Source organism: Mus caroli, chromosome 3 (assembly GCF_900094665.2).
Source record: "Mus caroli chromosome 3, CAROLI_EIJ_v1.1, whole genome shotgun sequence".
Taxonomy (NCBI): Eukaryota; Metazoa; Chordata; class Mammalia; order Rodentia; family Muridae; genus Mus; species Mus caroli.
In genome coordinates this window covers 128,475,310-128,494,991 of record NC_034572.1, presented here as the reverse complement: position 1 = coordinate 128,494,991, position 19,682 = coordinate 128,475,310, and the positions used below count along the sequence as shown (strand labels likewise).

Sequence of the window (19,682 nt, the reverse complement as noted above, 5' to 3'; positions counted from 1 at the left end):
CACATACCTCTAGCTCCTGCTGCAATGCAATAGAAGATGACGTCACCAGCATCCGCTTCAGGTTATTAATTTTCTCATCCTGAACTTTCTGAAGCAAGTCTTTTTCATCCAGAAGCTGGGCCAGTTGATCCTTTTCCATTTCCTGTGCCCGAGTCTTTGTATTTACCTAAGAAATATTGGGTTATATTAACCATAAATGCAGCAAACTTGAGTCCTTGAAAGTAGCTTCAACAACAGAAAATTACATTTGTATGTAAGTATGAGAACTTTAATTTTATTAAAATATATTTAGCAAAGTATAAATAAATATACATATAAATTTATATAAAAAATTACATTACCATGCAGTTGTTTTTATCACAATTTCTCTGTGGTACAGCTTTAGGTCAGGCGTGGTAATTCCACCAGAAGTACTTTTATCCTTGAGAAGAGTTTTTGCTATCCTAGGTTTTTTGTTATTCCAGATGAATTTGGAGATTGCCCTTTCCAATTTGTTGAAGAAATGAGTTGGAATTTTGATGGGGATTGCATTGAATCTGTAGATTGCTTTTGGCAAGATAGCCATTTTTACTATATTGATTCTGCTAATCTATGAGCATGGGAGATCTTTCCATCTTCTGAGATCTTCTTTAATTTCTTTCTTCAGGGATTTGAAGTTCTTGTCACACAGATCTTTCACTTCCTTAGTTAGAGTCACGCCAAGGTATTTTATATTATTTGTGACTATTGAGAAGGGTGTTATTTCCCTAATTTCTTTCTCAGTCTGTTTATCCTTTTTGTAGAGAAAGGCCATTGACTTGTTTGAGTTAATATTATATCCAGATACTTCATTGAAGCTGTTTATCAGGTTTAGGAGTTCTCTGGTGGAATTTTTAGGGTCACTTATATATGCTATCATATCATCTACAAAAAGTGATATTTTGACTTCTTCCTTTCCAATTTGTATCCCCTTGATCTCCTTTTGTTGTCGAATTGCTCTGGCTAGGACTTTTAGTACAATGTTGAATAGACAGCGAGAAAGTGTGCAGCCTAGTATAGCGACAGACAAGTAGACCAATGGAATAGAATTGAAGACCCAGAAATGAACCCACACACCTATGGTCACTTGATCTTCGACAAGGGAGCTAAAACCATCCGGTGGAAGAAAGACAGCATTTTCAACAAATGGTGCTGGCACAACTGGCGGTTATCATGTAGAAGAATGAGAATTGACCCATTCCTATCTCCTTGTACTAAGGTCAAATCTAAGTGGATTAAGGAACTCCACATAAAACCAGAGACACTGAAACTTATAGAGGAGAAAGTGGGGAAAAGCCTCGATGATATGGGCACAGGGGAAAAATTTCTGAATAGAATAGCAATGGCTTGTGCTGTAAGATTGAGAATTGACAAATGGGACCTCATAAAATTGCAAAGCTTCTGCAAGGCAAAAGACACAGTCAATAAGACAAAAAGGCCACCAACAGATTGGGAAAGGATATTTACCTATCTTAAATCAGATAGGGGACTAATATCCAATATATATAAAGAGCTCAAGAAGCTGGACTCCAGAAATTCAAATAACCCCATTAAAAAATGGGGCTCAGAGCTAAACAAAGAATTCTCCCCTGAGAAATACCGAATGGTTGAGAAGCACCTGAAAAAATGTTCAGCATCCTTAATCATCAGGGAAATGCAAATCAAAACAACCCTGAGATTCCACCTCACACCAGTCAGAATGGCTAAGATCAAAAATTCAGGTAACAGCAGATGCTGGCGAGGATGTGAAGAAAGAGGAACACTCCTCCATTGTTGGTGGGATTGCAAGCTTGTACAACCATTCTGGAAATCAGTCTGGCGGTTCCTAAGAATATTGGACATAGTACTATTGGAGGATCCTGCAATGCCTCTCCTGGGCATATATCCAGAAGATGTTCCAACCGGTAAGAAGGACACATGCTCCACTATGTTCATAGCAGCCTTATTATAATAGCCAGAAGCTGGAAAGAACCCAGATGCCCCTCAACAGAGGAATGGATACAGAAAATGTGGTACATTTTACACAATGGAATACTACTCAGCTATTAAAAAGAATTAATTTAATGAAATTCCTAGGCAAATGGATGGACCTGGAGGGCATCATCATGGAGTGAGGTAACCCAATCACAAAGGAACTCACACAATATATATTCACTGATAAGTGGATATTAGCCCAAAACTTAGGATACCCAAGATGTAAGATACAATTTGCTAAACGCATGAAACTCAAGAAGAACGAAGACCAAAGTGTGGACACTTTGCCCCTTCTTAGAATTGGGAACAAAACACCCATGGAAGGAGTTACAGAGACAAAGTTTGGAGCTGTGACGAAAGGACCGACCATGTAGAGACTGCCATATCTGGGGATCCATTCCATAATCAGCCTCCAAACACTGACACCATTGCATACACTAGCAAGATTTTGCTGAAAGGACCCTGATATAGCTGTCTCTTGTGAGACTATGCCAGGGCCTAGCAAACACAGAAGTGGATGCTCACAGTCAGCTTTTGGATGGATCACAGGGCCCCCAATGGAGGAGCTGGAGGGATCTGCAACCTTAAAGGTGGAACAACAATATGAACTAACCAGTACCTACCCCCCACCCCTGCCCACCTCCCCCCAGTTCATGTCTCTAGCTGTATACGTATCAGAAGATGGCCTGGTCGGCCATCATGGAAAGAGAGGCCCATTGTTTGTACAGACTTTATATGCCTCAGTACAGGGGAATGCCAGGGCCAAGAGGTGGAAGTGGGTGGGGGTTAGGGGGTGGAGTGGGTGTGGGAGGGTGTGGCGGACTTTTGGGATAGCATTGGAAATGTAAATGAAATAAATACACAATTAAAAAAATTACATTACTATATAATATTGTATACATAACTTTATTATAGACTAGATATTATCTACCTGCAAGACCCCAACACATAGTTACCAAAGCCAATAATTTCTCAAATTTAAGAGATAAAATACATACGTTTCTTCTCATTATGCTACTGTGTGTCATGTGAGGGTAATGTTAATTTTATTAATTACCTATGAAGATATGAATAGGTAGGAGAATCATAGAAACTAAACTTTGAAACTGACTGTAAAAGAAGAGATGGTCTTGTTTCATTTGACATTTCAGCTCATTAAAAAATATTAGTAAAGTGAAAGGTTTTATGAGCTGTGGGAATGTGATGGTTATGCCTGAGGTGGAAGGCAGGTTGATCAGTCTACGTTTAGAGGGCTACGCCTGCCCTCAGCGTCGGAGGCATTCAGGAGAGTGTCAAAATACACAGGTAGCTTTAGCTCACTGTACATTACACATATATAGACATACGGTCCCTTAACAGAGCTTAAGAATTTCGAGAAACCTAATAATTTTAAGAACCCACCCTCCTATTTATTTATTTAGAGCGGATGTCATCTCAGCTGGTCTAGAAATTGGTACACAGCAAAGGATAATCCTCAACTCCCTGATTTTTCTCCCTCCAACTTCCAGGCCCTAATGTTACAGACACCCACCACAGGCTTCCTCTGAGGTGCTGGGCACTGAGCTCAGGGCTTTGTATACACCAGGCAGTCACCCCATCAATTTAATGACATCTCCAACTGTCAGAAACAAGGTATTTTGTAGTGAATTTCTTTTGTTGTTGCTGGAGATGGACCCAGGGTCTTGTGCACGCAAGGTGACATTCTATCATCCTATTTCTAAAGCTAAAGTTTTATGAACTCAATTATTTTAAGTTAAAACCTGCTTGTTTTAAAATTAAGTTACAGAAATTCAGATATTTATAAATTTATAGTTTCTTAGGCAAATCTCCATTACCCTGTATTGGCTCTTAGTCCTTTACCAAAATAAAAACCATACGTACCTCCTCTAATTGTTTTCTAAGATCCGCTATTTCTCTTCTGTATCTTTTCAAGAGAGCTTCATCATTTGACACTTCATTAACGTAAGGAGTATTCTTCATATACTTAGCAGTGCTGGCAAACTGGGACAAAACATAAAAGTATAAGATGTTCAATGCTAAAATAATTCCTATTATTAATAATACTTGTTTCTTGCAACCAACTTTCATTGCAAAAAGACACAGCATACCTGGCTGAAAGGACACACCCTTTCTTTTACTCTAGTCTGTCTCTCTTTTGGTGGGGGTGGTGAAGTGTATATGTGATGTGTTCATGTGTGTAGGTACACATGTGTGCGTGCGTGTGTGTGTGTGTGTATAAAAGACAAGGGTTGCTCAGTATCTCCCTCCATTGCCTCACCTTCTTTACTGAGGCAAGGATTCTTTTTTTTTTCTCTCAGATTATTGAAAGTGAAAGCCATCATGTGCCAAATACTCAGGTTAAAATTAATTTCAAAATATATATAGGCATGTAATGAACTTAAAAACGAGAGACCTAGATGGGAAACTGCACTGAGCTACAAGTGACTGATGGAACTGAACTGAAAATCAAGGCCATCACCTATTACAAACTGTTTCCCCTCGGTGCCAACATTCAACTGACTCACAATTGTGTAGACCTTTACAGAGCAAGGATTCTTAGAGCCTGGAGCTTGCTCATCTGAGCGCAGGACTGCAGGAGAGAGCTTGCGTGCTGGGACTCTGAACTCTAGTCCTCACACTAGTGAAGGAAGTGCTTTGTCCTTTGAGCATCTCTTTAGCTCCAGGACATGATTCTTATTGGTCAATACACTAACTCAAGGTAGTCATGTTGGAAGCCAAGTCTCATCTACTTTATAAACTCTGTGCGGCTGGCAGCACCCTGACCCAGTTCTCATTGGTTATCATTTTTCCCTTTTCTAGGCAGAGGCTTGTTATATGTCTCAGATTTGCCCAAGCCTTGATAGGTAGATGAAGCTAGCCTCAAACTCAGGGGAATGATCTTGTTTGCTTCCCAATCCCTGGCTTAATTTATTTTCTATTTTACAAAGAGTGTTTTATGTTACTGAGGCTGGTCTCTCTGCTTTAGCGTCTTAAATACTGGGATTTGGGGCATGCGCCACCCAGCCCAGCTTTAAAGCATTAAAAAAGTTTTCCCACAGTGGGGAAACTCGGGGTCTGTGCATGCTATGTAGCATTCTACCAAACATTTCCCCAACCCTGCAACAGCTCAGTGAGGGCAGGAGCCAATCTTAGAGTGGACACTGACTCCCTCACCAAGAAAGCTGGTAGAGTAACTTGTTTGCTATTTTCTTTTTAAAATAGAAAATTCACGCCTTCAGTTCATATGCAGCCTTCAGTTAGTAGAAATTCACTAAATGTTTGGTTACACACACATTATATATTTTTAGATTCTTATTTGTGGCAGGTAACACTTTTTGTTGTTGTTGTTTATAAATCTGATAAAAAGCTTCTCATTACCATGTATCAACAGAAAAGACATGAGTTATTTAAAGAAAATATCAAGCAGTTCAGTTCAAAGTATTGGCTGTGCCCCAAACTAGAGATGGGATACAAATTACTGAAGCCTTGGAAAATTAAATTAAGAATGCTATTTATTAGGCTGTACATTAACTTTATTACAGATGTTACATCAATGGTAGAAAATGACCTGCCAGTGCGAGGGATGACCTTTTCTCCGTAAGGCTGCCCATCCCCACAGCACTGATATGAGAGCTCACCTGGAGCGTGGTCAGGGTTTCATCCAGTGATGCTGGGGTGATCGTGCAGATGATGCGCGTCTTGGCATTTCCTCCCAAGGAATTCTGAAGAATTCGTGTCAATTTGCTATCTCGGTAATTTATGAAACCCCTTAGTAAGAAACAAGTGTGGGAAGAAAAAGGTTGAGAATGTATGGAGAACATTCAGTCATAATTTTATAAATTAAATTATTTTTACAGGTTGTATAGGGCAGATCACACTGCTAACTAAAATACTTAAGGTAGGAAATAAACTCAAGTTAGATTTATATGCAGAAGAAACTATGCTCATAAACTGTGTATAACATATTCTAATAAAAGACAAAAGAAGAAAAGGGCTCTTTAGACTGGTGAGATGGCTCGGTGGCTAGAGGCACCCATGCTAAGGTCTGAAGCCTTGAGTCAGACCCTTGGGGCCTACAAGGTGACAGGAGAGAAGTGATTCCCAACAGCTGTCCTCTGATGACCAACTGTGTGTGCAAAATTAAAAAATAAAACATAACTGTAGGCCAAGGGCTCTCTAGGCAGACAGTTCAGAGTGGGACAGGGATGCAGACCGTGGTGAGCCTGAGGTGTGGGCAGAGGTCTTTGTTGCCTGGACTCTTTACTCATGCAGTGTGCACTACATCACCCGTGGAAGGGCCTTGGGAAAGATGGCTAGGGCAGCAGGCCAAATCAGCCAGGGTTCCCACATTCTTAGGAACATGCAGACATGTGAAGCTGTACAACTGAAACTATCCCAGCAATGACCTTGCACAGCACATGTGCACTAAAATGTCACTGCATTCTGTAAATATGCACAGTTACCACATTTCAAAGGAACACACATGCTTAAAAAATTTAGCTTACAGAAATCCAAAACCTTTTGAAAGTGTAGAAGAAATCAACACACTTGATTATGACTAAAATATTTTCAATCTAATAGAAAACCTTTAAGAAGTATATAATGAAACTTACCCGACCTGTCCATCACTGAGTTTCTTAATCACTTGTCCCAAAATAAACAAGTTCCGATTTATAAAACAGCCCTCCTTCAATCGCACACCTGAATCAAACATGCAAAAATTAACCTCCGTACTAGACAAAGCTGGATTGGGAGCTGTGAGGACTCAGATGCTACCATGGATGCTGAAGCCTACGCTGCGGGCTCCGCCTGAACTCACGTTTAACCTAAGCAATCCTCTCTCCCTAGGCTGCTTACATATCCAGTCAAGCAGAAATGTCATCAGCTGAGAGAAATCAACATCAAACAAGTGACTAAGAGGAGGAAAACCGGCCTGTTTCCCAAGGTCCTCTTCTAACTGCTCAGTTCAAATCTACTTTTTATAAACCTTTAAATAAAGGTAATCACAGACTTCCAACCGAATGCCAGGACTTTTTAACAGTTAAAGGAAAATGCAAACCTGGAAAAGGCACACGCCCACTTCCCCAGTTCAGACAGTTCTCCCCACTAGAAGCCTAGCACTCCCTTGCTTTGTCTTTCAGACTCAGTCACACCCATATAAACTCATCTTCCTTCCCCTTCCTATATGGTCTATTTATGTTTCTTTGTACTTTGCCTTTTCCCTTGAAAATGTAAAATTCCCTATCAGTAAAGGCTGGCCTTCTTCATTTTACATCATCTAACTCCAGGCGTGTTGACCCAGTTTCATGGGCCCACTGAAAGACACAGGTTTACAATGCACAGCTTCTACAAAACCACTGTGACAAATAACTAGAGGCCAATGTTATTTCTGCCACATTAGTTACCTGTGTGGTGTAAGCTAAGCTGTGCAGTATAGAGGCCCAGTTACTCCTTTCCATCAGGACTTACTGTTTGCCAGCCATTCTTTTCCACTTCTAGACTTGTGTAGTAGACAGTCAGCCTTGCCCACTGTGGACTGAACTTTAATCTGAAACACTCATTTTCCTCCCTTTCCTTGAGACAGTATCTCCTCCAACTGCAGCCCTCCCTGCTTAGCTTCCTGAGTGCTGGGGTTACAGGTGTGGACCTGGGCTGACCACCCACTCAGTATGACACAAGTCTAGTGACTGGAGCTCCACTCTACTAGACTGGGGGGGCCGAAGCTCCATCACTATCCTCAGATAGTCTTGCCTGCTTCCCACACACATTTCAAATCAATGTATCGAGTTTAAACACAAAAACGTACATTTGATTTAATTAGAAAGATTTTAAATCTAGAACACATATAAATGCCATTTTTACAGGTGTGCTTTTTCATTAAGTCTTTACACCTCTGAATTTCAAAAACTTTACATTAGTTTTATACACCCTTTGAGTATTTTCCTAGGTAACGCATTAAAACGGTCTAGTCTTTTTTCCACTAAAATATTCAATCTGGTTCTTGCTTATGAGAGTTATCATTAGCAGTTCATTTGAACCTTACGACCTTTTATTTGGACTTCCTTAGGTTTTATCCCTCATACAAGGAGAATGGGATGAACCAAATGGTTAACCATATCATGAAAATTTAGAACCCATCTAGTTACATCTGGCCTCATGTTGCAGCTCTTCCTGTGGACACAGCTGGGAGCTTGGCAGTTCAGACACTAACTCGAGTCTTCTGGGAATGGCGTTCATTATTGTTCTTCGTCTTCTTGGGAAGGGAAGCCCTCTGAAGTATGGTGTCAAGGTAAATAGCAAAGTGCAGACTCAGTCTGTTAGTCCTAGAAGGCTGCCTCCCACACCCTTTCCTAATTTTCTAACTAAGTAAGCTTAGATGGTTCTCACAGTACATCCTTGGGCTTCCCAGCTACAAAGCACTATCAACTAAGTTGGTGCTGTAGGTCAAAGTAATGAAGTTTGATTTTTATAATAAAGACTTTCATACGGCAATCATTACATTATCAGAACTTTTAGCAGAAGTAGTCAGATATTAAGTTATTACCTTCAGCTCCTGTTTGAGCAGCTCTTTCACTGCCTGCAAGATCAACCAAATTCTGTAGGACAGATGAAAATAGCTTAGGAGGTGTAACTACAAAGAATAAATTCTAATGCAGTAAAGGAATACTTTAAAGACATGCTATACTGGAATGTCCCTCTGAATCCTCATTCCCAGCCTACTCTGTTTATGCCTCTCCTTTTTTCACTGAGCCACACTGGCCTCCACACCTTGCTCCTTCTTTCTTTATAAACACGCTGTGTGATGGAGGGATGTCCTATCATCCAAATCTTTACCAAGGAGAACGGGATCTTTGCAACCTGGCCTCTGCTGTAGTTTTTGTTGTTCCTTTTACTTCTACTGTTTTAGTCCATCCTTATTCAGTATTCAAGAACCAAGGGGGACACTAAACACTCTTCTCAATGGAGCCTTGCCATCTTAACCCATCTTCTCGCACACCTAAGATGACTAAGTCCTTAACTGCATGTGCAAGCTGGTCGGAGGTCAGGCTTCTTATAGTACTCACTTTGCTGGGTTATGTGTGTACCATACTGCACTCTAGCATGGTTAAAGCATTGGTCTCTATTTAATTTTATAAGTGACACTGAAAAACAGGTTATCTGTTACACTCTGGGCAGTGTATGAGGTGTGGGAACAACAGCAGAGAGCCATGCAAATGCTCTGCTCTCACAGACCTTACATTCTACAGAGAAGATATTTGAGAAGAGGGAAGGGATATATAAATAGATGAGAATATTCAAAGAGGCAGCTGGCAAAGGGCAAAGAGGGACACAATATGTTTTCTGGAATAGGGGACAGGGAAGGCATGAGACTAGGCCATGTGAACGACAAAGAGGGAGTCAGATGAAGACTGCAACAGCAACAGCACTGTATATACAGAAAGGTCAGCATGCTGGTTCCCAGCGCAGACCCCCGTAGGGTATTTGCTACCAACCCAGAAAGGATCTAGCTGCTCATCTGTAATCCCAGAGCCTGGGAAGTAAAGGGAGGGGTGCTATGAGTTGCGAGCCAGCCTTGCTTCCCGAGTGAGTTCCAGGCTAGCCCAGACTATGCAGAGTTCTAGGCCACCCTGTCCTAGTAAGCCAAAGCAAACATCCACCAAAACCAAGAAAGGACACTGCGGCACCAGTGGTGAATGGATGGCTGTAGGCAGGGGCCAGGGTGTACAGTGTCTTGTAAGCAAGACTGAGAACATGCCAGTTCCTAAATGAAAGGGAAGCTACTAGAGAGATTTATGCACGAGAGTAATAGAGAGTGATTCAACTTCCTACAGGCACATGTGTGGCCTGAGTGCAGAGTGGCCGAGGAGTCAAGAGCTGTGCTGATGCCCAGGCAGAATGCAGGTGTAGGGATGCAGAAATGAAGGGCGCAGCCTAGGTCAGCACAGCACAAGTACAATGACCCGAGACGCAGTAGCAGAGGAGAGGCATCTTCTGTGTGAGTCCAGCACCACGCTCATGCTATAGACATTTTCCTAAATGCCCTAAAACAGAAGAGAGGCTTCCTTTCTCGGTGGAGATTTTCATGGGTTTACAGGGAGTTACGGCGTATACTCTTGTTCTATGGTCTAAGCCCAATACTCTTTCTAATGTCCCTTTCACAGTGCCTACTACAGACAGAGTATTTACGGAGAGCACACAGCTCAGTGCACACGGAGGCAGTGTAGCGACGAGTAGAGTGAAAATGAGTGTTTGTCTCCAGGCATTTTGAGACTGGAGATGGTAGGGCTTTGGAAGGAAGTTAAGGGACATCAGCTGGGAGTGGCCAGCGCTTGCCCAATGAAATGACCCAACACAATAGTATTTAGTACTCTTTTTTTTTTTTTAAAGATTGTATGTATGTATGTATGTATATGAATACACTGTAGCTGTCTTCAGATACCTCAGAAGAGGGCATCAGATCCCATTACAGGTGGTCCTGAGTCACCATGTGGTTGCTGGGAATTGAACTCAGGACCTCTGGAAGACCACTCAGTGCTCTTAACTGCTGAGCCATCTCTGCAGCCCAGTATTTAGTATTCTTACAAATCTGTATGATGCACTGAAGAAAGGAAGACTGGAGCCATGTAGGCCACATGCTAGACCACTGTAGTGACTCAAGAGACATAGTAATTTAGAGTACAATGTATACAGAACTATACCAAGATGGAATCAACTAGGAAATGGGACAACTTCAGAAAGAGTTCGCCAAGACTTAGGTTTCCTGCCTTTGTGTAGAAAGTTGGTTTTTTTTTTTTTCTGGAAAAAAAAAAAAACAACTCTAAGAAGCACAGTAAACTGTGGAAGGAAGGACTGGTTTTGGATACACTGAGATTTCAGATACAGGTAGTGTACACTAACATAGAAATCTTGAGGGAGACATGGATTAGAACTCAGAAACCTTTACTAAAGTAAAGCTTTGCTGTTCATCAATACAGACGAACCTGGAAAGCTACAGAACTCTCTCAATTTCGACAGCTGGGTAAGAGAAGACAATACAGACAATATACACAATGCAGAGCTGTTGAAGCTGTAGAGGGACATTCCCCCAGGCCATGAGACAATCAGAAAGCAGCTATCCACAGAGCCAGAAGATAGCTCCAAAAAGAAACACTTCTTTCCTACCGAGTTTCACAGGAGGCAGACAGACAGGCTGGATCCTAAGACACACGCACATGGCAAGTCAGCCAGGAACAAACAAAGTAAGCAGGCTAAGAGTATTAGGAGGACAACCCTATAGGAAGACCAGCAGTCTCAACTGACCTAGACCCCCAGGATCTCTCAGACCCTGAGCCACCAACTAGGCAGCATACACCAAGCATACACCAGATGATACGAGGCCCTGACACATAAACAGCAGAGGACTCAGAGAAGATGCACCTGACCCTTGAGAGACTTGAGGCCCCAGGGAGTGGGAAGGCCTGGCGGGGTAGGTGGGGTGGGTACATCCTTGGAGATGGGAGGGGCAGGGAAATGGGATGAGAAACTGTCAGGTCAGACCAGGAGGGGGATAATGACTAGACTGTAAGAAAAGATTAAAGATAATTAAAAAAAAATATTCATAAAAAAAAAAGAGTTATTTCAACTAAGAAATGTTGATATCACAAGTCAGACTTGGAAAAGACACGGGCTAGGTAGAGGTTCTGTTAGTAAAGTGAAGTTAGGACTCCATGTTAGCACCTGCTTTCTCAGAGCTTGGCAGTACCTACAATCTCAACACTTGGGAGGCTGAGGCAGACAAATTATGACTTTAAAGCACTCCTGGGCTACATGGTGATCCCTGATAAAGAAGGAGGTTAATGGAGGTTTACTCATGCGGCAGGCAAAAAGCAATGTTTGCATATTGCTCATATTCAGTGACTGTGTAATAAGCAGAGGCTGTGCAATGTGTTTTTAAACAACGAACATTATATCTTTTCTGTTTAAGAGATTCATGGTCTAAAATACTGCTCATGGGCTGGAAGTTGGGGGTGGCATTCAGTGGTAGAACATTGCCTAGCATGTAGAAGGTCCCAAGGCTGACCATTAGATAGTAAAACAAAGTCCCCATCATTTATCAACATGCTTTCTCCCTGTTGCAAACAAATAATATTTTTCCACCTAGTTTTTTTGTTATTTTATCAGACAATTCTATATTACTCTGACTAGGATTTAAGAAACATCCAAATTCTAAAATTCAGCTCTCAGGAAAGAGAAACAAAGCTCTGACTTTGTGGGTGGCTGGAAGGAGACTTAGTGAAATCCTGTAGCTATCACGTTCAGAAATAAAGTCGCTCTAACCCTTAGCCTGAGGCTGGCCTATGACCACTCGCTGCCAACTACTGACCCTCCCTCTCTTCCTACTTAGTGAACTGTTCTTAGTAAAGCAATCATTTAATAGACAACCCATCTTTTTGGGCCCACACAGAAAGTTATGATTTCTAAACAAACACTCACCAGATGAGACACTTTGACGGAGCCATCGCAGTTAGAAGGCTCAGCCTTTTCTCTACTTTCCAGAATCTAGACAGAAAAGCCAATTTGTCAAAAATGGGCAAATTCTTCTTTGGAACGACCAAATACAGGGAGAAACAGAATTACCTACCATCCTAAAAATCGTATGAGAACGACTGCTTCTTTGATTCATTTTGGTTATTCCATAATGTCTGTTTTCTGTAAAAACGAGTTATATCAATTGCATTCATTTAAAATCCAAGACAAACCATGAGGTTTACTTTAGCTCAAGTCTAACTTGAAGACTATCTTATTTTAGTTCAATAAAAATGTGACTTTATAGTTTTGGTATGACTTTAAAAATTCAGCAGTCTTACTTTCTCCTGTTGCGAGCCATTTCAAAGCCATTTCTGCTGTATAAACCACTTCTTCTGTGAGATCAGAAACATATACAGTCCTCTGAAAACAGTATAATCATAAAAAGATTAGAGAAAGAAAGTTTACTTCCAAAGTTCACAATCCACTGTAGAATCTGGCAAAGTGAGAAACTGGAACCATTACTCTGTAGAAACAGCAGCTTATTCACCACTTCCTGTGTACATTGGACACAACATTATTTTCTCTTTATACACTTCATCATTTAAAAACCCTTGCAAATAAATATAAACATTACACACCAAAATTAATCAGGCCCCAAATCTGTGAACTTTCATACACTTAGAACAGGCATTTGGATCAGAATCTTTTTAGTTTATACTTTCTGTATCAAACACACTTTATACCCTTAGTCACCTTAATTCACCAAGGTTTTAATAAATCCATCCATTTGCTACACGACCCTGTCATATCACTGGACACTCTTCCTCCCCCTTGCTTTATCTGCCCCCACATCACTATCAACCCCATCACTGTTCCAACATGACTTAGTAAGGTGACTGACTCATTTAGTTAATTTGGGCCATCTGTGTGGATACTGAATATAAATTTGGTCCGCTGGAGCTAGACACACAGGAAAGCAATCAGTGACTGCTCTCCCTGCTTGTGGGCCCCCGAATGCCATCTCTGGCCCCACGTGACTGCTGATAGACCCATTCTTGGGCTGACCCAATGCAGTCATCCAGATCTTTTACTCACGTTGGTGTCTTCCCGAATTATCAAAGGTTTCATTTTTTGAGCATTACAGAGTAAATCTGTAATGGTTTCATTGTAGATCTCCATGTATGAAACTCGTAGGAGAAATTCTCTTTCAGGAAACTAGGAGAAAACAGCATGTGTCAAACATCAGAAAGTACCCCATTTATAAAGCAGTGCAGTCCATTCACATCGAGAGTAAAGAGCCCAGGAAAAAGTTAGCTGTAAAGCCAACAGGACCCACGGTGCTATTCTGACAGCAGGCAAAAAAGCAGTATTTCAGGATAATGAAAAAGACACTACAGCGAGGAAGAAGAAGGCGCCCAGGCCCACTGCCTAGGCTACAAAGCTCTGAAGCTAGGTGCTTTTACCTTAGTGAAAATGCTCATCTAAAAGCAAGCTCACCCAACAGACATAGGTTGTGGCCCACAGCTTTCATCCTCTGTAGCTCATATCTACTTCCTAAGAATTACTAGTAACTTGACAAGGCTAGTGTGGAACTAATAGCCCTTCTGATAGGATTCCCTAAGGCTTAACTTAGTTTACTTTTTGTTGGAAAGACTGTTTCGGGCTCAAGTTCTATAAAGTGTGTGAGTCAGTGCTCTGCTTTTCTCCTTCTCCTATGGAAATCAGGAGCCGAGCATGAATCTCCTCCTCTCTTTTGTTGTTACACAAAGAGAACAGCAGCTGCTACTCAGCTGACACCACTTGACTCTGTGTGCTAGGAAGCCTGAGGTTACTACCTTCTTAATCCTTTGGAAAATGTCATGAATTGCCCTGGGTATAACTCCCAAACAATCTTCAGAACCCATCATCGTGTGTGTTTTTCCTGATGCAGTTTGTCCATAGGCAAATATAGTACCTGTAAAAATAAGCAAAAGACATAGATACATTAGAGATAAAGTTGAGAAGATTCAAAACACACTTACAGTGAGTCAAGCTATCACCACTAAGGAATGGGTGCTGCGACTTGAAGTGAATACAAACCATTGTAGCCTTGTATGGCGGAGCTGATGATCGGCACCGCGATCTCTTCATACACATTCTTAGTGGTTTCATTACTGTCAAAGACACGATCTAAAGAGAACACGGAAATTCAATCCAACACACCAATTGCATTTTCAAAGAATTAGTAATTACCCAAAGAAATAAACTGTCAGAACCTAGAATGGTAAACTATTTAGGACAGCATTTCCTTACTTTCCGTCTTTTCAGAAAACACCCTTCTCACAGGGAAAATGCAATGGTCTTCACATAGAAAACCCTGTCTCAACAACCCTATGTATTTTCAGGGTCAGCAGGGCATAGTGGCTGAGATGGGTTCTAGACCATGTTAGTACCAATCCTGATTAGACTGAGAAATGTTGGGCCCCTGCCTCTAATGTGTAACTCAGGTACATTATCATCTCTATAGAATTACTGCCAGCATATTAATACATAGGAAATGTGAGCTGTTATTAATTTCTGAGAAATTTTGTTTTATAATGTATCTTGTGTTTTAAGAGCCTAGCTTAAACTGAATCAGAAAGACACCTAATCCAAAAAAAAAAAAAAAAGTTACACAGGAAATAGTCACCTACCTGTGATACTTAGGCATCTGCATTGCTAAGTTTGCCAGTCTTTGCTTTTGTTAGTAAACTAAAAAAATGGGACACTTTCTATGGTGATCTTTAAAATAGGAAAATGTGATGGCAAAGAAACCCAGCAATCGTTCTGCTTCTATCAGAACCACACACTTGTCCTCAGGTAAAACGGGAAAACCAAGCGCCACGTAGAGGCTGAGCAGTTAGGATTTCAGATTAAGCAGAGTTGGTAGATGTTTGTACTGTAATACCATCAATCTCAGGCAATTGATGAGTTCAAATCTTCTATATACAGATAGGGCCACCAAAACCTATATAGTATAGAGTCCAAATGCTTGGGAAACTTTTAATCTTGCTTTTATAATCTCTTAAACATACTGTTTTACCTTTAAAAAATATATTAGTATATTAAAACAGTTGTTTACTAGGAAGCATTTTATTTTCTATACTTCTGTGCTCAAAATGTTGTCTTCCTAGTTTTAATAAGATGACAACCTAGGGTCTGGGAAAATAGCTCAATTTAGAACACCTTTGCAGTTCAGGTTGGCCTTGAACTCCTGACCCCTTATGTTCAGATTATAGAGTGCAGGGATTAGAGGTCACCACCACCAGGCTAGGAAGCAACGGATGCCATCATAAACTTACCAAATTGGAAAGATTTACCCCCATCGCTCTGATAAATAGTGTTTTTATCTGTTTTCCAGTAAATGTGGGTGGCTTCTCCAAGTTCTTCTTCTCTGGAAGAATGGAATGCTACATTTTAGTAAGTGATTCTGGTGGTCATATAACAGTAGGGGTAATTTACAACATTTCATGTTCTAAAGAATAGCAGTAACATACAGTGTCTACTTTGGAAAGGTTGGGACTCAACTCTCCTAAATGGGGTTCAAGGTCTGCTTCTCGCCAGTTCCCTACTGAAGCCCTCCACTCTAAGCACCCAGCACTGGAAGAACAGTTCAGGGTGCGACTCTCATTATGTATTAGGACCTTTTTCTAGGGGTGTCTGACTTTTCACATAAGACATAATTTTGTCATCTACAAAGGATGGAAATGGAAAACACCTCAAGTCAGTTTGAAAAGAAAACAAAAATCTTCCTTTCCTGGCAGGAAAGTGAGTTCCCACTGGAGGCTTTAAAACAAAACAAAAGCTTTTTTTGTTGTTGTTTGGTTTGGTCTGGTTTGATTTATTTCTTAAAGATTATAATTCTTTTGTTCTGCAAACTGCCAGCTCTGAGAGAGTAGGGTGCAGTTTAGTGGCCACCACCTCCTCTGACATCCCACCTGCCCAGGAAAATGCAGAAGACCCAAGGTGCCTACCAAGCCCAGTGCCTTCCCCCTTATTTGAAATGTCAACTTCACAGCTGACTGAGCCTTGCAGAGGTGCAGAGTGATGATGTCACCAGACAGTCCACATGCAGAGAGGGCTGGCAGTGCTCTGAGTGTGGCACAGAGACTGGGAAACTGAGAGCTACTGAGCAGGGGAAAGATCTTGTATTACTGGAGAACCTTGCAATACAGACTTTCAAAAATCTAGGTAGTGGTGGCACACACCTTTCATTCAAGCACTAGGGAGGCAGAGGCAGAGGCAGGTGGATCTCTATGAATTGGAGGATAGCCTGGTCTATGGAACTGAGTTCCTGGATAGCCAGGGCTACACAGTGAAACCCCATCTCAAAACACCTCCACCATCCAACCAAAACCAACCACCCCCCCCAAACCAAATAAACAAAAAATAAAATTAAAAAAACCCAAACCTCTTGCAAAATGAAGTTTTAAGTAATATAATTTTATGTTTAACTATATATTCATAACTATCTTTGGCTGCATGGGCTCTACTTCCTCTCTGAAATCTTAAAAAAAAAAAAACAAAACACTTCTGGAACCTTCTGGAATACTTAACATGCCCTAAATCACCTGAACTATGTCACTAATCTCTTTCTGTTCTTTATTTTGAGACATTGTCTCACCTTGTTAGCCTGGAACTCACTAGGTAGCCCAGGCTGGTCTACAACTAAGATACACCTCCCTCTGCCTTCTGAGTGCTGGGGTTAAAGGCCTGTGCCACCATGACAGACACCACTAATCTCTTCAGTGCCATCTTCCTCTAAATTCCTACATGTACCAAACACCACATCAGTCAAGCAATCTGGAAGTCGAATCTCTGTGATCTACCCATCAACGAACCACCTATTCTGTAGTGTTGGCGTTTTCCTGACACCAGGTATGCCATGTCTCTGAAGGCCCAGTGGCTCTTTCAACAGTCTCCACACTGTTTTTTTCTGTGTATCGTTAACGGCTTATGTCTGTAGATATATTGTTTTAGTTTGCTTTGTGCTGCTGTGATAAAATATCATGACCAAAAGCAAATTGGAGTGGAAAAGGTTTATATCAAAAGCAACTTGGAGCTGGGAAGGTTTATATCAGCCTATACTTCCAGCCCCAGGGAAAGTCAGGGTAGGGTCTCAAGCAGGAGTGGAGGCAGAATTCATGAAGCACACTGTTTATGGTCTCGCTCTCTCTGGTTTTTGCCTACGTAGCTTTCTTAGACAGCCTTGAATCCCATGAGTAAGAATGGAACCACCCAGAGTGGCCTAAGCACTGCCCATATCAACCAGGAACCAAGATTCCACCACAAGGACATGCCCACTGGCCAACTTCATCTAGGTAGTCTTCCAGTTGAGACTCCCTTAGATATAGCTGGCTGTCAAGTCGACAGCTAATGCTAACTAGGAGCCAGCTTTTCCCAAATTTAGGGAAGGAACTTAAATGCAAGAAATAACCAATTCTGAGAATCTCGCCTATCGACCACCCGTTTAATACCAATTTCATGAACGTCTTAAGCTATAGCATCTCTAGCTGAAGGCCAGAAGCCAGCAAACCCAGTAGACTTCATCAACCCCCTCTTGTCTTTTCTTTCTGGCATTCCCGACCCTTTTCCACTAGTGAACATTCACTGTCTCTGTCCATCAGGCGAGGACAGCAGTGTCGCCTGAGCAGAGCTGCAGTCGGACCCTGTTTTCGGGGAAACAGGGAGTCCTGCTCCTGGGTGTCGGTGTGACCTGGGGCAGGGACGCAGGTCCCCAGGCCGCCTACCTGCTGTTGAGGGGTCGCACACGAACACAGACAGCCACTGAAGCCTCCTCGGCCATCCTGTCCGCTGCAGACTAAGGGAAAAGGGGTAGAGCAACGGCGCCGACCGAGCTCCCGGGCCGCCCCGCCTTTAAGTTTAAAATGTCTTCAAGGTCGCAGCGGATTGGGCGGCGCAGCGTCATGACGTCACGGGGCAGTCCAAGTGCTGCGGCGAGAGGGGGTTGCGGGGGGGAAGGCGGGGCGAGTCCATGGATGGGGAGAGCGGGGGAGACTCAGAGATCCCGGAACTGGGAGCCTCAGAACTCAGCTGGAGAGAGGTTTTGTGTTAGAGTCACACCTGCAGAACAAAAGAATTATAATCTTAAAAAGCAAACAAACAAGAACCCCAGACCAGACCAGACCAAACCAAAAAAAAAAAAAAAAAAAAAAAAAAAAGAAAACCAAAAAAACAAAAAAAAGCTTTTGTTTTAAAGCCTCCAATGGGAATTCACTGCCCAGCCAGGAAAGGAAGATTTTCTTTTCTTTTGGAACTACTTTGAGGCGTTGTCGTTTCCTTTCTTTAACTTTCATTTCTCTGGACGGTGAGTCTAAGAGCCTGATGTAGGGGAGAGAATCATTGACAACTGGGAAAATGTTGTGGGGACATGACAGTACTGCATACTAGAGCATGGACTACCCGAGAAATCCCCAGTACTAGGCATGGAACACTTATTTTCATGTTGTTGGTTAGAGTAATCCAAAAGACTCCCAGAATAATAAAGCTACACCTTAGGGACGAGGCTTCCACCTCAGAAACAGCTAGAATTTTCCAATTCCCGACAAGTCTGAAGTACGTGGTGTCTCCAGGCAACAATGACTTAACCTTCAGCCTCAGGGAGGCAACCAAGGACACTTTGGGGATGTCAGTTCTCTCCTACCACGTGGGTTCCAGGGATTCAACTTCAGCTTGGCAGCCAGTGACTTTACTCACTGAGCCATCTTCCCTGCCCTGTTTTAACTTTTTTTTTTTTTTTTTTAAACTGGGCAAAGATATTTAGCTGCAGGGAACGAACCCATGAAGGGGAAGAAACGTTATGGCATTAAAGGCTCAGAGGCAAGGAAGGGATTCTTGAAAGCAAGAGTATTATTTTCACAGCTGTGATTTTGTCTCACTGGCTTTGCTAACATTATATAGTACGCAGTATTTATTAAAGATTGACTAGATTCCACTATATGCTCTATGCTGTTCATCAAGAGATAATTATTAGAAGGAAAAAGAGAGGGACTGAGAGGGTAGCAGAGGAGGTGAATTTGACAAAAGGATGTAATATTCGGGTATGAAAATGTCATAACAAAACGAAACGTCTTGTACAATTAATATACACTTATGAGAAAGAGATGGTGCTTGATGGTTCAAGGCCAATGGGGCCGTTTAAT

At 41.8% G+C, this 19,682-nt stretch overlaps 1 protein-coding gene across 2 annotated transcripts in view; it reads right to left on the bottom strand.

Annotated features, from left to right (window-relative positions):
* The window catches only part of Cenpe (centromere protein E), a 62,438-nt gene extending 44,018 nt beyond the window's left edge, over nucleotides 1-18,420 (bottom strand). For both annotated transcript variants that reach the window (XM_021158316.1, XM_029475594.1), the window contains exons 1-13: nucleotides 18,270-18,420; nucleotides 15,822-15,913; nucleotides 14,581-14,670; nucleotides 14,337-14,455; nucleotides 13,597-13,716; nucleotides 12,840-12,921; nucleotides 12,614-12,681; nucleotides 12,466-12,531; nucleotides 8,537-8,588; nucleotides 6,606-6,693; nucleotides 5,631-5,760; nucleotides 3,874-3,993; nucleotides 8-166 (exon numbers count right to left, since the gene is read on the bottom strand). In XM_021158316.1, the coding sequence (XP_021013975.1) occupies nucleotides 8-166; nucleotides 3,874-3,993; nucleotides 5,631-5,760; nucleotides 6,606-6,693; nucleotides 8,537-8,588; nucleotides 12,466-12,531; nucleotides 12,614-12,681; nucleotides 12,840-12,921; nucleotides 13,597-13,716; nucleotides 14,337-14,455; nucleotides 14,581-14,670; nucleotides 15,822-15,913; nucleotides 18,270-18,325 (1,242 nt within the window). In that variant the 5' untranslated portion in view covers nucleotides 18,326-18,420. The remainder of the gene's footprint in view (nucleotides 1-7; nucleotides 167-3,873; nucleotides 3,994-5,630; nucleotides 5,761-6,605; nucleotides 6,694-8,536; nucleotides 8,589-12,465; nucleotides 12,532-12,613; nucleotides 12,682-12,839; nucleotides 12,922-13,596; nucleotides 13,717-14,336; nucleotides 14,456-14,580; nucleotides 14,671-15,821; nucleotides 15,914-18,269) is intronic.
* Nucleotides 18,421-19,682: the final 1,262 nt, after the last annotated feature.